The sequence below is a fragment of the Triturus cristatus genome, chromosome 7 (genome assembly GCF_964204655.1).
Source record: "Triturus cristatus chromosome 7, aTriCri1.1, whole genome shotgun sequence".
Taxonomy (NCBI): Eukaryota; Metazoa; Chordata; class Amphibia; order Caudata; family Salamandridae; genus Triturus; species Triturus cristatus.
The window spans coordinates 1592575582-1592594376 of NC_140590.1; the positions used below are offsets into that span (position 1 = coordinate 1592575582).

Sequence of the window (18795 nt, forward strand, 5' to 3'; positions counted from 1 at the left end):
TGGTGGTGTAAAAAAAGGGGGCACTCTGTGATGGGCTTCACTGTGTGTCTGATATAGTGAACCTGAATCATGCATGATGGTTTTGCCACTAAACAAACAACTCTGTGCCAGTGGTCAAATGTGCATAGAACTCATATTATTAGGTCCTATAAAACTTGAGGGTCGTGCCATGTTAGACTGCTGAAAAAAAACATGAATGCAGAAGAATGGCACCGTGCGTTCTGGCAGGTAGATGTGATCTGGTTGGCATTGCGAGCCTTACAAATTAGACCTAAATGGGCTAGTCACTGATGGGCATAAAGTAAGCCAAAGAGAGCCTTACTAACCAATGGATCCTCATAGTCACTTTCTGGCATCATCGTCATCATCATAATCATATTACATTTATATTTCTGGCATATCCACAGTGAAAGAGTACAATAGACCCTCTATTGCTAATCGTATTTCTAAACTAGATACAAACAGTTCCTTTTGTTCAAGTGTTGCCAGGGTCTCCATGCTCATTTACAAATCACACTACAATTAACTAAGCATTTCTCAGTTGCCTTTACTTTTACCCAGAATTTAGATCTCAGGCAGTCCCGTGTAGTTGTTACATTTGAAACAAAGTAAAGGTCAGAAAATCTGCTTAGAAAAATAATCTGCAAGCGGGTTCTACTTGGGCGTGATTGGCTTTTGTCTGAGGTGCAAGCGAAGGGACCACACAAACACAGGTACAAAGACGCTCAATTCCTTATTCTTAGTATCCTCCCCACTCGTTTGTTCTTCTACTTATGTGGGAATTTGTCTTCACCCATGGAGTCCTTGCAGTGTCCTACCCTAGTAGGGTTCCTCCCCCACACTTCCTGTGGAGTCCCCAGACAAGGTGGTTGTCTACACTGTCCTGGCTGTGAACTTCAAAGAATTGCATCCACCAAAGTCCTAGTTGTGTTCTTATGACATGACCTCCCTGACAAAAGGAGCATACAAAAAATAAAGACTCCTTTGATTAGTCATGTAAACTGGTCACTGATTACCAGTTTGAACCACAGAGTAAATATGAATATCTTCACTCATTCCACCAATTTGGCATATGGATGGAAACTCAAGTGTTTATCAAAGAAGTGGCTTTTGATTTGTGCATCAGGCCGTGGTGAACTAGAGCGAAGACACGAAAGATGAACTTAAGGGTTCTGGACGCATTAGATGCAAACAGCAAGTATTGAGAATTTAACAATTCGAAATTATAAAACCAGACATGGTTCTGATTTACAACTACTCTAGGCACAATATATTCCAATAAGGAAAAGGTGACCAGAAAACCACATGTTGGTTACAATTTGAACAAATCATCCAGAGGGCAGCATTCAAGACTTATGGCAGCCACTATAAAGCTCCCATTGACAAATGAACAATGAGCACACCGGTGGAAAAGCCAAGTGGCTAAACCCAGAGGGCAAATTCTGCCCAGGGCAAAACTCGAAGGGCAAAGTCACAATTATAGAAATGCACAGAAAAGGTAAACGGTTCATCACGAAAACTTATGTCGCAAAATTTCTGCCCGCTGGCACAAACTGGCAAAAACTCACATGAACACACCTTTGTCAATTGCCTGATTCCTTCCTCAACTGACACGGGTCTGGTTTGTGGGGAAAGAATCATGGTGTGGAGACAGGTGAGATGAAGGCAGGCAGACTCTGTAAGAAGTAGCCTGACAGCACTAGCACTCACCCCATGCACTCTACAAGCACTGCCTGGATTGGAGGGGCACCCTTGAGCTTATTCCCGCTCTTCTGTAGCTTCCAAAAGTAATCAAGAAGACTGAAGCAGTGAGAAGGGGACAATACCCTCCACAGGAATAACCAAGGCCCCCCTGCCCACTAAGGGCCTGCTGACCAGTAGTGCAATGGTCCAGAGAGCAGACCCGTCAATTGTAGATACAGGTCAAATAATGTTCAGCCGAAGGAGCTTCATCGTTCATCCTTGCTGATACTCCTGCCACAGAACAGGAAAGAAGCATGCAAAGCACATCACAGAAGAGCCTGCTTTGACCACGTGTCACACTGAGCTTTAAGTGACTCATTTCTGATAAAGACATACCTGATAACGGTGGGCTGTGATCAATCGATGAATAAATGGGTACTGAAAAGTGACTGCTGTCCTGCTGGAGTTCACACTGTAAGAGGGGCAGATCCTGCCAGCCGTTACTGGTGAAGTACAGAGGCTGAAAAAGAAGAAATAAACCAGTGTCGGATATTAGAATGAGCAGGCTGGTGGCAAGGCTTTTTAAGAGTGTACACAAGACAAATGGCTTACGTGCACAAAATAAAGAAAAGAGTTAACATATTTTTTTTTATATATATATAGAAGAAAAATGGCAGTTTCTGTTTTCCTTTTACTACTAAGACAATTGGAAAGGAGTGTAGCTCCACTTTTACTTACAAAATAAAAAAATATATTTAAATTATAACAAATTGAGATTTCCTAGCAATAGAAGATCTCATGTACGCTTCCATCTTCTCGCTTTATTTCAACTGAAGCATGATTAGCCTGTCATTCCAATGAACCTACAGGGAAAGCATCCTCTGAAAAGAGAACAGTAGGCCATCAATGGGTTTTTAGAAGTACCTGTAAATCATTCTAATGCATACAGCAGGCTCTCTTTCGTTGCTGTTCATTGAACTGGACAGCGTGTGCAATGGTCTATAGTACGGTTGACGGCGGGGATATGGCCCATTTGAGACAGCACTGGCTTTACTGGACAGGGCTAGTAGGGGAGAGACTGTGTAGAAACCCACAAACTGGGGCAACGCTACCCTCCCCAACTTTTCCTACCACTGACATTTGCAGCTTCACTTGCTGACAAAATCCCATCCTGTCCAGAATCTGCAGCAGCAAACAGATGTATCCAAGAGAGATAGGCCCATTGGTTACAATGATGTAATCTCAAGGGAGTCTGTGCTGAGTACTGCCGAGGAGAGCTAAACGCAGCTCCCCTGCCACCACACATCCTTGTACAACAAAGGTGAGATGGCTATATTCTCAATAAGGACTAGGGAGGACCGATTAACAGGACGAGGAGGATATTCAGGAGAACGTATGAGGAGGTTGATAAAATAAAAACAAGGGGAGTATTGTACATGGAAATATAAGAAACAATGGAGGAGATAGACAGCCACAGAAAGTAGTCCTGTGCAGTCGCAGCTTGCCAAAGCATGGCTCACCGTTGGAGGGAGCTATATAACGCATGCGGCAGGGAGGGCAGAAGCAACCTTCATTGCCTCCTCAACAGCCTCCTACTTCAATACAGCCAGGCTTTCAATGTGGGTACTGGGATAAGGCTGCATCACAAGCAGGCATTCAGGCTGCAGAAATGTAATCCTAGGTGCTCACTTAATGGAGAGACCCATCTGACCACCCAACTCTGTCACTATGGGAAGGCCAAAGACCTCAAGCTATGCTTCCGCCAGCCCTGACCCGGCAGCGTGTCTTGGCGCATGGACTGGAAACAGGAAAGGACACTGAAGCTGCTGCAGAGGGTCGTTGTAAGCTGGCACTGCTCCACCAAAGGCGTCTGCACCAACACCCTCTAGAGTTTATTTTCTTGGTAATGCTAATTCATACATTTTGCCTGTCAGATACAAATGCACAGTAAATGAAGTAGAAAAACAGATAAGCACAGAGACCTATCCTGCACAATTCAGGCTCACTGTCGCCTGGATCACCGATCATATGAGCTGTATGTTGCTGGATGGTCCACAGCACATTTCGCTGCTTTCACCAGAGCCGCCTGCCTTAACCTGGCACAGATTCCAGGAGGGTACCAGGTTAAGGGTTGGAATAAAGACAGGCGGGCTGCTGCCAGACTGATGGCTGCTCCTCTACCCTCCATGCCAAGCCTTCATTCTCGGAGCTCACCCACTTGATAAGCCCATCCAATCAAGAGCACAAAGCTACGCAACCACCAATAAGGACTTTGCTGCATAGCTTCATGGGAGCGGGTTGGCAGTCACCAGAGACAGAGAGCAAAAGTTGCTGCAGGGGGCAAGCACTAACTAATACTAGTCAAGAAAGCTGCTTCAACACCGCAGATAGGCGCAAGGGCACAAAGACCTTCTGATTACAGTACTATGTACGCTGAAGGTGCTGGTGTCTTTCCAATTACAATTACTGAATGTTCACACTACAGGTAAATCGAAATTCTAGTAGTTGCTTTACATTCCCCCACAGCAGCCGTGATATTATTAGATCCACCTTCAAGTACACAAGCTGTACCAGAGTTTGATGACCAGTTCATTAAACAAATGAGCAAGTACCTTTCTGTTTTTGCGTCCATGGAGAAGGCTGAGAGTTCTCTGCTACATGTTGTCTGTGGGTGCGTTCTTGACAAAGCTGCCAGAGAAAAGGTTGTTCTACTTACTGGTCGAGAGTATCAAAGTTTGGATAGAAATTCCTTCCTGTTGTGGGCAACACTCACATAAAAGTTTTAGGAAAGACTGAGAGGCTTGAAGGCTAGGACTGGAGGGACAACCCCGGTGAGTGATCATTCCATCTTCTTTATTTCCTCCGGTGGGGGAAGGGTAGCATTGTTTTTGGTGACTCAACCAAGTTAACCATGGATACCAATATCGAGAAAGCGTACTAGTCTTTCCAATGGAGTTCATGTGTACCCGAGTTAAGCTGCAGATGCCCAGTCTTTTCCAGAGTAATGAAGACAACATGGTGCCATTCAGAAAGAGGGGGCAGGAAACAGGTGTTTTTGGACAGTATGGCAATCTTTTCTTTTCACATATCATTATAAGATGGAAAAGATGGACATAGTTCAACCACTTTGTGGTGAATTTTAATTCCCAGAGATTGGTTCGCATGATTAGATTTGAATGAGGTTTCTCTCGCAGTTGCAATGTTTGCTCAACACAGAATGTTTCTGCAGGTAGGACAGGTGTGGCAGTTTACTTTGATTCCCTCTGACCTCTCTGCACCTAGTGGTGCTTCACAAAACTGCTCAAGCCAGTGGTGCCAGTACCAGGCATCTGGGGATTTGTTTATGATTGTGTATGTAAATGTCCTACTTATTATGGCCGAAAGTGCCTGTCTTTTTTCTCCCACGTTCAGCAGAAAGTATTGCATCTTCAAGATGCGGGTTTTGTAATCACTTAGAAAATTGGAGATGATTTTGTTCAAGAAGATCAAACTAGAGAAAACGGAATGATGTCAGGTCGATTTTACTATTTGCACAGCATAACTTCTCAGCATATGGCCAGAATTATGGATATGGTGGTTTCCTCTATTCGTATTCTGAGTCCACTGCACTGCAGGGCTCTACAGATATTAATGTTAGCACCTTTATATGAAGACCTTGTACCATTGGATTAGACAGCATGAAGATGCAATGGTGGGGTGGATCATTTGGATGTCTGCAACACATCGGGGAAAATGTGAAACCTTCTAAAATACTTAATCATATACCAGCCAGGCAGGTAGAGAGAGGTGGTAGGTCAGTTTTCAACTAAAGGGTTTAGACCTTCTTGTACGCTGTTATGCATTAAAATTTTGGAATTCAACCGAGGGCAATGTTCAGTGGTTCTGAGGATAAAGAAGGTGTGAGCAGAACGGTAATGAATCACTTCAGGCACAAAGTTGAATCCTTTTGTGGGTCTTATGGTCTTAGGAAACTCAAATTACTTCTTTACCTTAATGCTACTGTGGACCTTGACCCCCATGGTTTTCTAGGATTTCCTTGGAACCTACTCAGAACTAGAGGCAGAATATATTTTCTCCCTTCAATGCCACAACCGAGAATACTTGCACCTAAATATAAAAGATAATGTTTACTAAGGTCCTTATTTCATTTAAGAACAGAGCACTGAGGACAAGGAGACCAGCCATGAGAGAACTTGCACCAAGAAAGGATACCTATAGATATACACACCGGCTTTGACTCTACAACATATTCATATTCAGTGATGTGTTCAAATGTTCTCTGAAAAAGGACTTCGGTGATTGAATGCAGGATGTACTTGCCTTAAATGTGGACAAATTGAATTTGCCATGACCTAACCAGACTAAGTGACAACCGATAGCTGTGCAGCTGAACAATCCATCAGTCATAAATGCCAGACAACACTCTGAATGTAAGTCTGGGGTGTGACAGCATCATGGCTGCTGGGTGTGTCATGTGTTTCCTGTGCGGCCCATTGTAGTTTTCTCTATCTTAGCCTAACTGTGCTCGTAGTAGGCCTAATTTTCCTTTGAATATGTTACTATATAAACACGCTTACCTTTGGGCCACATTGTAGTTTCACACGAAACCTGCGTATGTTTTCGCGTTCTGTTCTTTTCCTGGGATTTAGCCTGAACATCATAGACAGGGTCAAACAACAATGTCCCTTGTTTTTCTTTCTGGCCAGGCACTAGCACCTAGACATAACACAAGAATGCAGCTGTTGTTTATGTGCCCTCATGTCCTATCATATAGATGAGTCCATGAGCCTAAAATACACACATGGAAAGAGAGTTCTGAGACAAGAGCCCTGCGTCTGCTGAGATGTATAATGTCCATCTGGTTATGCTAAGGTACGGGTCCACAAGTAATCCCAGAGATCTTTGGTATATAATCATTTAGCTTCAGTAGCAAGGAAGGGGGGTTAAGGTTACTCTGTCCTCTAAAATGACATGCCTATTTATGGTCTATGGATTATTACCCATGATAACAGTATTTTTAGTATGCATTTGTTTTCTAATTGTGGCACGTATACTGCATTTTAGAGCATGATAGTTTAAATAAATATTCTAAACTTCCTTTGTGTCTCCTAGTTATCTTATTGTGGACAAGTATGAGTGAGAGAGCAAAAGTGTGTATCCTGTTATCATGATCCCTGTGAGGGTCGAGAGTGTTGTGTTCTGGTAAGGTTAGGAGGGAAAGTGCGGCACTATAGCTAATCAGACTTGGACGCATAGATACTGTGGTGATATGGTGACTCCGTCCCTACAGACTGAAGTCCTATGATTCCAAGAATAGTTCTGGTCCAGAGCAGAATCCCTGCAACAGGTGGTCATCATGAAGTCAGGTGATTCCACGGAACTTGGAGATGAGACCTGAGTATAATGCTTACTATAAATGGAGAACCAGAAAGGGGAAGAATTGAAAGGAATAGGCTGCTGACCTGTGATATACTATGCACCACTACAGGAACGAGGAAATGGGTGTGGAGAGTGTTTATCTCTTTGTCAGGCTATGTTGTGGTGAACTACTGCTAGGGAAATTATTTCTGCGTGAAGCAGGGTAACATATGACAGTGGAAACAATGATTCCCATAAGTTCTAAACACCTAGGTTAAAGCTGAAAACAGGCATCAATGTGTCCGCCTGCCTCTTCACAGAATTAGAAGAGAATGTGAGAAGTTGAGAAGCTGCAAATGACTAAGTCTATTCCATCAAACAAAAGATGGAGAAACTGATGACAGCAACAAGGCAGCAGTAGATGCAACAACTGAGAATTCTTTGGAATAGCAAAGAGGGAGGAAGACAATTCGAGCACTGTTCGCCCCATCATCCCACCTCTCTTATCGACACTGCAACCCAGTTAGTTGCTAGTCATCCAATAACCCTAAGAAATATAGGACCTCATTACGAGTGCAGCGGGAGTGGGACAGTCCAATTTGTAATCGGAGGTCTCACCCACCAGATTAGGATGCAACTGCAGTGTCCCTTTATCTACTGCGACTTGTGCTGCAGCCTGGCACACGATGCATTGATGTTTTGGGGGGCACCACATGTGCGCCCCAGACCACATAGCAGAGGCCTACGGGGGCCCTGCTAGTGGCCCCAAAGTTGGCTGTCGAAAACTAACATCCTAATCCCTCAGCAGGCACCGCCTCCATTGTAGGGATTAGGCTTTGACCGCTGCCCTGACGGGCTCCATGAGCCTGTCGGAGGCAACTGTCTTTCCCCCCGCCCGCTGTGCTCTGACCGGCGGTATCCTAATCCAGCAGTCGGACCGCTGCCCTAGATGTCGGGAGGACCACCACAGCCGGCCTGTCTGTGGCGGTCCGCCCACATCGTAATCGGGCCCATACCGTTTTACAGTTGTTGGTATTAGTTTCTTATATCGCTATTTCACCTCAACACTAGGGACACTAAGGCAAATGGCCAGATGAGAGAAGTCATAATCTTGATGGTCACAAAAATGAGGATCCTGTAGATTTGGGAAATGTCTGATGACCCTACCTATAAGAAGATGGTTAGAGGAGATGGCAAGGGTAGCTTACTATCAAAGAGCCTTTTAAGGGATACATAACTCACAAAGGGAATACCATTCGGTTTAGAGACGCTTCCTAGAAACTTTAGAAGTTACTGTAAACGATTAAAGAGAAGACTGTCAGAATACAGTTAATGGTGACACAGTAGAAATATTCTCCGATGGCTTGAGAGAACAGGCACAGTAAGATTTCCTAGTACATTCACAAAGCTTAATGCTGTAATGATGAGGAGCAGATAATGAACAAGTGTGCTTAGTTTATACTGATTCAAAAGGGCTGCTATAAATATGCAGAGAAAGGTCAAGACAGACAGGGAGACAGATAGATCAATAGATATTAGTATTTATGTATATTAGTAACCAGAACAAAAACACCTTCCCATCACGTTAATACCATTGAGCAATAAGTACAATTTCATGATATGCTTGCCCAGAGAGAAAGTCTTACCTCATTAAGGTTTGCAGTCAGCAGAGAGAAAGTGATTAGTCGGCAGGTCACTCTGCCAATTGTGCGAAGGTAAACAAGCCCAATTACCAGTACTTTCTTGAAGATAACGTGAAAACAGCTATGGCTTTTTAGGGCACCCTATTAACGCCCTTGCAGTGGCATCAAGGGATTCTATGTACTAGGATGCCTGGTGAGCGGTGGGGACAGCAGGATGAAAAAAAGCAGGGGCACTGAAACCCCCACAATTGATAAAAGAAGTGGCCCATGTTAGGACTGCCGCAACCCGGCTCCAATTCAGGGAATAGCTGAAGACACACCTCTTTAAAATAAGTGTCGGTAAAGCCAGTAGTTATCGCCTTTGGGATCTTTTGGCTTTGCCAGTGGTTGTAGCCATGTTGTGGAGAACCCACAATGCTGTGCACCATCACTTATAAAAAATACTTTTTAAAACGCCTATAATATGACCTGCTGCATCATTTTGTAGGTGCATGCACCAAGAATGCATACATCTACAAAATGACACAAGCACTTTTTTTCTTTTTGTTTACCGGTCCGATTTGAAGCAGTAAACAAAAAGGAAAAAAGTAGGGAGAAGCAAACGGAGGAGAGGGTTGGTGGGCAGAATCACGGGTTTGGTAAAGCAACAGGAAGGGCAAGGGAAAGAAACATGGAGGGCGTGTGTAGGAGTTAGGAACACAGAAGGCACAAGTAGGGGGAACGAACAGTGAGGGTGCCCATGAGGGAAGAAACACGGAGAGAGGAGAACGTGGGGGGGAGCGAATGGACAAGAGAGTGCAACATGGAAGGGTGAAAAGCAACATGGGAGAGATAGTCATACAAGGGCATCATGGAGGAGGGCGGTGGAGACACACATAGGCTGTGAAAGAGCAACACGAGCAAGCATGGCAGAGGGAAAGAAGACGAGGGAGACTGGTGGAAAACACATGCACTGTTGTAGAGTGATTACACAAGAAGAAAGTAGCACCTGAAAATGGAACAGGTGAAGGATACAAGAATGCCTCCATTCTACAGAGGACAGATGAACACAAGAAGAGGAGAGAAAGACAACATGCTGATAAATACAAAGCAAGCAAATGCAAATAAGTGACAAGGAAGTCAACCAATGGTAAGCCATGTGCTAGCTCTAAGCCCACTGTAAGGTAACAATAGTCTTGCACATGACAGCCTGTGCGCGGTCTAGTCGACTAGACCTAAAACTACACCAGGCCGAAGAGTCCAGTTCAACTCTCAGAACCCAGCTTTCCTCATGCAATCACTCATTCTATTTTTACCCCTCACAGTCTGCCTTTCAGCTTTATTCATGCTATACAAACAGGGGTGTAGCTTCGAGGAGGGGGTTGTTTGGGGTGTTACACCCCCCAATAAATGCATCTCCTGATAAGTGGTTGGGTGCTGGTGCTTTCAGTCAGGTATGGTGAGGTGTCTGTCACTTTTCACCTGGAATTTTTACATACACACAGGCAAAAACGAACCCACAATCTCTCACTCTATTTTAAAAATCTTCAAAAATGTTGGGTATGTTACAAAATATTGTGTTTTCCCTCACTTAGTACTCCTACTAATCCGCATTCCTCTCCCTTTCCACTGCCCCTGAAGCCCCTCTCATGCGTCCAGGTTGCATTAACATTATATGCCAGCGTGAATGTTGGAAAATCTGAAGCTCAAACCCCCCCCCCCCCCCAATCCTACTGAACAAGCTATGCCCCTGTATACAAATGCCACAAACATGCTTATGTTTTTATAGTGAATCTCTGTGGTTTTTTAAAATGGAATTTTTGTTTACTCTGCTGCGACTGTAATGGCGCGACAAAAGAGTATTCAAAAGTTTTATGTTGTATCATTTATGTTTGTAAGTGCTTTGTTTTGTGTAGTACTTTTATGATCTACAGTGATCGAAATAAAGTTTTTTTAATAGAATTGAATGGCTTATGTTCAAGGTTTGCCAGTAAAGATACACAGAAGCAGCTGTATTGATGCGAGTGTGTAGACCTGCAAGAAATGGATAGGGTCACTTAACGGCTGACCCTACTCCAAGCTGCCTCAAGCAATATTGTGATCGTTTCCCGTTACCAACACTCAGGGCTTTCTTCTCAGAGACCTAGACCTGATTAATTGAAATTGGATAGTCAAGATCACGCAGTTATAACTAAAGCGTCATCATATTTACTGAATGTGCATATTCCTGGGTTAAACATCACACATCAAGAGAAGCTTTGTCAATAAAAAATCAGCTTCCTGGAACTCCCTGTCTGACGTTTGCTTCTAGAGACGGTATCCGTTTAAAACACTAAATGAACCAATGCCTATGTTGATCTTTTTAATGAAAGTAATAGCGTCTGACCTCTGAGTGGCTGAGCTACCTCGACCAACTATGGGAAGTGGCTGTTTGTCAATGTCCATCTATATAAATGCAAACCCCTCCCTCTTCTATCCCTTCACTATCCTTTTCCAATCCAAACAAACTCACATTTCCACCGCTCAAATTAATTTCGTATCTCCCACTATTAATTCACCACTTATCCTTTTTGGGTTCCGGAGTAGCATGCTACTCACTGAAAAAGCGCGTAGATGCCTCGTCAAGAGTAACAAGCGCTATATAAATTAAATTACATTTGCAATTAGAGTCGTAGTAAACATCTGGTTCAATAAGCCAGCACTACCACAGCACCCTTTCTGGCAGCATCCGTAGTAGATAGGCCAAACTCGGACCGCAAAAAATACACTGGTGTTTGCACTTCTACAACCTACAGTATTGTCCATAACCCCATTTCAAGAGCACTACATTTTCGAAACCCTTACAAGACGGGAAACGAAGAAATCAAAATCAAGAGGCCATCAGTTGAGCAGAAGCTAGCATGCTTAGGAAAAGCAAACCCGAGTGTGTCCCAGCCGCGCAGAAACACTCAGATTTCATTAAACAATGCCACAATTTTACATCACAAACATGTAGAAAAAGCTTTACCTCACTCTCTTCGCCTTACCACAATTGTACAAATTAGACACACAACTCCGGCCATGATCATTCAAACAACACAACTCAGGTCCACATAATTGGCTAAGCGCCTGCCCCCTCAACAGCACTTTTACATCAAATGATACTCACATCACACCCTCCATGGTGCACACACTCAAAACAACTTCTGGCTCCATAATTCACACAACACGACTTCAAGCCAATAAACAGGCTAAGCGTGTGTCAATTCAACTCACTTCAATATCAAATCATGCTCACACAGAGACCCTTCACCGACCACACATTAGACACAAGACCTGGCATCGTCATGCACACATCGTGATAACAAGCTAGGTAGTTAGCAGAGCGGCGCACACGTTGACCAGCCTAAAGCAGTTAAGTTGAATCTACCGCACCCAGATCCACAGTGAAAGGCAACGAAACTCCATAATGGGGAAAGATGCCTTGAAACCTCACAACTGCCTGAAGGCGAACAACAAAGCAACAGCCAACCGTTCCCTGATCTGGGTTTAATCCATCATCATTATTTAGCTCACTCCACCACCCCAGTTCAGACATGGCCATATGCAAATCAGTCTGACCCTGTGCCTCATGGGAACAGTCCAGCCCGAACTGCCAAGCCATATCTTCCCTGGACCGGAAACAGGCATCCTGGGACCAGTTTCTGGCCAATCAGCCGTCTTCAGCCAGGCTTGCTTGAATCCAGTGGCAAAGTGAGCAAGAGACCCACGTCTGGGCATATCCTGCCAACTTAGAGCGAACAAAGCAAAACCAAAGGGGATGATGGACGGAGTGTTGAACATTGCAAGCACTCACCCCCAGTCAACTGATCTGGGTTTAATCCATCATCATTCTTTAGCTCACTCCGCCATCCCAGTTCAGACATGGCCATATGCAAATCAGTCTGACCCTGTGCCTCATGGGAACAGTCCAGCCCGAACTACCAAGCCATGTCTTCCCTCGACCGGAAACAAGCATCCTGGGACCGGTTTCTGGCTATTCAGCTGTCATCAGCCAGGCTAGCTTGAATCCAGTGGCAAAGTGAGCAAGAGACCCACGTCTGGGCATATCCTTCTGCTAGGATGGAGAAATGGAAAGAGGGCTTCCTTTGGCCAACCACCCTCTTGCAAGTCCTCTGATTTGCTCAGGAGGTTCCAAAGACTTGGAGAGGTATCCTACTTTTTCAGATGCCAAATAATGCAGCACGAGTTACTTCTTTGAAATTTGTTGCAGATGTGTTCTTAATTTGAAAACGTAACAAACATTTACTGATTTTCCCTGGTGTACAACTGCATAATTTAATAAAAGAAAATATGCATATTTTACGTTTTTTTTAAACTAGCTATATGCTTCCCTTAAAGTCACTCTTTTTAAAAAACGCTGAAGATTTCATATATATATACATATATATATATATTCCAAATAAAATACACACTGCACCCTTTGGCAGCGTGAAACAGGCCCTCCAGCCAATCCTTCGTTTCAATCCTTTATTGTGGCAAAACAAAAAAGCATAAAAGCATTACGCGTTTCGACTCAGGCAGAGTCTTACTCATATGCAAAGTCAAGAGTGCACATGTGTTCAGCGGTTATATAAATGGTATGTAAACAGTGAAGACAGACATGTCGTACTGCATTTTTCACTAAAGGACTCGAGATTCAAAGGCATTGTGGAAGTATGATATATTAACTGTGGATTTATATGCTAGCAAGTGAAAGTAAAGGACATGGTTTTATTTAGCTAACAACAGAGCATTCTGGACATCGTGGTTCTTTGAGTTATGAACTCACGTCAGTGAAAGGAAAGAGATGCTAAATAAATAAATGACTAAGGATTTAGCAGCGTAACAAAAACTGAAAAGCTTGCACTGACTTCGCTTTCAACATTTTAAGTGAAAATCCACTCGGATAAATATTTGAATCTTGAGTCCTTTAATGAAAAATGCAATACGACATGTCCGTCTTCACTGTTTAAAAAAAATGAATATATATATATATATATATATATCCAAGACTATTCCCGCCCCTGCCATAGAAACGGGTCTGACACATGCTCGGGACCGCTCCAGGTAGGCTTTATTCACCACTCAGGCTGGTACAAAGTCACAGAATAAAACACCTGGCAGACGCGTTTCGGCGAATGCCTTCCTCATTGCCAGCATTGTGTTTCACAAAGTTAATTTGAATGGGGCTTTAACATACTGTATGTTGTCATCCTATTGGTCCTCGTGCAACCAATCAGAGAGCTTGCTGGTAAAGTCTCTATTTTCAGTATGGTAATCACTTGCGCTGACGATCTTGAAGCCCCTGTTATCAAGTGACATCTGAAAACTCCCATTGCAACGAGGCATGTAGGCAGTTCCGTTCAGCGAACGTGGGTTAAGTAACCGGTTCGCGCATTAAGTAATGCGCTGACGATGTCAGCTGTAAGCCCGCCCACTCTTCATTGCGGGGTCGTTAATGGCGGTAATGTCTGTCTGGAGGTGTCCTGTTCAGCAACGATTTGCTGCTCTCTCCCCGATACCTTCATGTCTCGGCCAGGGGGGACTAAGGATTTAGCAGCGTAACAAAAACTGAAAAGCTTGCACTGACTTCGCTTTCAACATTTTAAGTGAAAATCCACTCAGATAAATATTTGAATCTTGAGCCCTTTAATGAAAAATGCAATACGACATGTCCGTCTTCACTGTTTAAAAAAAATGAATATATATATATATATATATATATATATATATATATATATATATATATATATATATATATATATATATATATATTAGCAAGACGACTCCTTCATGATGTCTGTTTCCACAGCAAAGAGTCACGGACCCAAGAATGATGGCTCAAACCGTATTTATTTCACCAAGCCTTATGACGCGTTTCGAGCATACAAAGTGCCCTTGATCACATATATATATACACACATATATATTATATTGATATTCCGCACTTCCCTTCTCATTAGCCACCGCCGTCACAGAAGGACACAGGAAGACAGTACCAATATATATATACAGTGAAATAGACAAGATTATAGAAAATGTGGTCCCATACATTTTAGGACATGGCTGCTGTTAAATTGGCCATCCCTGATTTGCAATTAGATCATGCTCTTCATAATCCAACGCTTGCTTTTCTCCTCAATTGCTGTTTTGCATAACTGAAGTGCAGCTTAATTTAAGTGCAGCTTAACTGAGTTACAACTTGGATCTGAGTGCCTGTCAGTGCGGGCCCCGTGCTCTCTGTTCCATAGGACCCAAGCGACACTTCACTTTGAGATCCAACAAGGGTGAAACCCCTTCAGAGCGGAAGTGGTCTGGCAGTTCTGGCAGGCTGTTGCTATTAGAGCAAGACCTTCTGAAGTAGAACTGGGGGGGGTAATGATGGATTGAAATGTGGACCGAACAACTGCCACCGTCTGAGATTTATGCAAGTTATTACACTAGGGGAGCTGGATAAGGAAGGCGCTGGGGATATTAAATTCACAGGGCAGAAAGGAGCTTTCTTTGATATTTATCTTTATTATGTCTTTTTGATAAAATAATATAAATAAACGTGATATTTGCATCATATATGGTATTCTGCATTATAATTGGGAAGGCTAGTGTATTAGGATTGGTTTAATATATCAGTGACTTCCAGCACTTTCTAAAAGTATTTCAGGCAGAGGGTTTGTCTCTTGACAGAAAGGAGCTTAGATTGGGCTCAATAAAAGTTTGTAATGGAACAACGAGCAGCTCGACAGGGAGGCAGGCAATATAGCCTACGAATTCAAAGGGGGGAGTTAAAACAAAAGAGTCAGTACAGGACGGGCCTGACAGATGTTTTCCTTTCTTGCCTCTTATTTCCTTATAAATTCATGGCTGTCATGAGTTGGGCCTAACATCCATCTTTCAGTTGCATGAGGGGAATACACCATTGGAAACAAAGTAGTGCAGTGAAAGTGGTCAGGAGCGCCCTACTGCCCTGTAGGATTTCATGCTGGAGTTTGTTAAAGCTTGAACCTGACTTTACCAGGTAGGTGCCCTTTCCTGACTACATTTTACCAGTAGAATCTTCGTTTCACATGAGTGCTGACTTCATAATCAGGAAGATTACAGGTCACGCTGAGAGGAATCAGGAGATGTAGGATGAGTGGGGGAAATGTGGTGGGAAATCGCCCTACACTGCACCGCCGCATTCACATCACCCGATCTTAGCAAGACAACTCCTTCCATTCCTGAACTGGCCCAGGAACAACCCAGTGTAATGAAGAGTCTGAATCCTATTTCTTCGGGAACTGTTGTGCCACTAAAGAATGGTAGACTAACTGGCTGCCTTCTCATCTCTTCCAAGTCTGACCGCCTCAGGATATTGCAGCATAAATATGGAGCAGGGTAAAGGCTAATTTGCAGATGGCTGGGTGGTGTGGTGAGCAAAAGAACAATGGATTAAACCCATATCCTTGTGACTGGGGGTGACTGTTTGCATTGTTCCGCACTCTGTCCATTATCTTGTTGTGTTTGCTATGTTCGCACTAAGTGGCCAAGGGTATGCCCAGACGTGGGGCCCTTGCTCTCTGTGGCACTGTATTCAAGCTAGCCTGTCTGATGAGGGGTGAAACCCCAAAACCGGTCCCAGGATGCTTGTTTCCAGTCCAGGGAGGACCTGGCCTGGCAGTTCGGGCTGGACTATTCACATGAGGAGCAGGGTAAAGACTGATTTGCATATGGCTGGGTCCAAACTGGGGGTGGCATAGTGGGCAAAAGAACAATGGATTAAACCCAGATTTGTGACTGGGGGTGAGTGGTTGAAAAGTGTCTGCACTCCGTCCATCATCTTGTTGTGTTTGCAAAATTTAACACCAAGCCTTGATCTATTAAAGCTAGTGTTGTTTCTTGGGGAAATGTTTAACTGCTGCTGTGGAAGACATCTCCAGAAAGTGATTGAAAGCTTCCATTACCTTTTTGGTCTCACCATTGGGTAGCCATAACATTTCATCAAGCTCTTCATGTTGACTGACTTGAGATTCTTGCTCCTTCTTTTTTTCAGGCTCCTCCTTTAAAGAGAAGAACACTGTCAACATTAGTGGACTGCAGATTACATAGTAAGATACATTTTCATCTTCCACGGAAACCACAAACAAGTCCTGTGCACACATTGAGGCTATTGTGAATATATTAAATTGATGTACAGATTGGGTTTTTGTATATTTTCATCCACTAGGTACTATTAAGAGTATCACCTGGGATCTGCAGATTGAATCTGATAGGTTTGTTTCTTTATTTTTATGTATTTATATCATATACATAACAAACTGAATAATCTCCTAGAGCCAATGGTATACAAGTTTTATCGGTAGAAGCTTTAAAGAATAGAACGGGAATTCAAAAAAGTTTATAAAACCAAACACCTTTTTTTAATTGAGTCAGGGTTGGGATCAATCGCCAAGAAAAGTTGATTCCGCAGTGTTGGAGCTCACATATAGAAACCCAAGCCCTCTGGCGATTCACTCATTTATTGAAGCACTGGCTGTAAGATTTGTTTCTTGAATCAGAGGTAGAGTGCTTCGAGCCAGGTTCCAATAGGAAATAATATTGTCTTCTACATATTCAATAGAAAGCTCTTAGATAAAAAGTTTGAAAGTCATGTTATTTGTGTGAGGTGGTTTTACAACAAATGACCATTGCTGTGTTCGTTTTAAAAGCAAAAACCAGTCCACTTAACTTGAGAAACTTTATGTTGTGGGCTTAGGGACATTTTTAAAACATCTTGTTTAAACCCACATACTCTTTGAAGTTTGTCCTGGGAGAACATCATTTTTTTATTTGATTTGTTTTCAATTGAATACATCAAATGGAAGCGGGGCTATTTGCATTTTGTGATATTTGTAAAGCATAAAACGTCACGGAAGGCAGCCTTTATTCTAGGAAGTTCATGCAGCATCAAGATTTTCTTGAAAAGAGAATTTGCATTTTTTAATAAAATATTGTACTTGTTCCGATAAAAAATAACAAGGCACTGGTTTCTGCATTATAGAGCACTTTAAAATAAAAAGGGTATTATTATAGACTATTTAATAAAGTATAAAATAAAAATTATTGGACTCAGGTATGGCCTGTATCGGCCTGGTTACGCACTTCTCTCATTAGAATCAATACAGTCATTATTTTGGCTGTGTTGCTTTCTTCCAATGATTAAGACTCCACAACATCTTTGTGATTGCTTTTACAGGAAATCAGTGGGACTTCCGTCTTGATGACTGAGCCTCCGCAAACTCTATAGCAGTGCTGATGCTACCCGTAGGTTGGATTGCCCTCGGGATACTTGAGTCTCTATAAACATCATAGTTTTCCCAATACAGTAGACCTCATCAACAGTGTCAGGAGTGTTTTTTTTAAATAAATGAGTGACAGCAATGAGTAAAGCATGAGAAATACAGTAGTACCCAGTGATATTAAATGAAGAAAAAGGGAAGGACAGAAGGAGAGTAAAAGTTATCCAGTTAATCAGGGCACTTTATATTGGATCTCGCCCACGTAGAGGTGAGAAGGGAAGGAGTGTGACAAATATCTTCTTACATTTCATTGACTATCATAGAGTGCCAGAAGAAGGATGCTTATGTTAGTCTAAAAACTTGTAGTCAGAGAAAAATCTAGACATAGACTGATATTTTGGATGTGTATGACTTGCCCATAGAGGTTTACTATAAAGGAAACAAGAACAATTTCAGATGGGATGCAGGTTTCAAGGGCCATCAAGCAGCGTGAAATTAGATGGGTAGGGGCTCCGGTGACCAGGAAAGCTGTTGAATTTAGCATGGCATTTGTAAGGACACAAGGATGGTTTTGGCATTGGGTTGCAAATGATATCAATAGGTAAGATCAAATTTCTGACTATAGGGTCAATGATGCCTCTTTAAATGATCCTGCTTTCTGATAAGTGAGGTCCCTACACTGTCTCTGGGCCCACTGATGAGAGCCCTAGAAGGCACTACTCCATTTAATGTCTTCGAAATATGTCTGACTCAAACTGAAAAGGACCAAGAATTCTACCTAAATGGGATAGAAAAAATATTGAGCAAAGAAGCATAGGTTATATATCCAGGGCTCAGAAATATGTCTAGACAGCCTG

General features: G+C 42.9%; 1 protein-coding gene across 1 annotated transcript in view; it reads right to left on the bottom strand.

Moving 5' to 3' along the window:
- Positions 1-18795, bottom strand: part of LOC146812454 (piezo-type mechanosensitive ion channel component 2-like) — a 711007-nt gene that overhangs the window by 565978 nt on the left and 126234 nt on the right. Inside the window, exons 8-9 of the mRNA XM_085619448.1 lie at positions 16625-16720; positions 2080-2203 (exon numbers count right to left, since the gene is read on the bottom strand). Coding sequence (XP_085475574.1) covers positions 2080-2203; positions 16625-16720 — 220 coding nt within the window. The remainder of the gene's footprint in view (positions 1-2079; positions 2204-16624; positions 16721-18795) is intronic.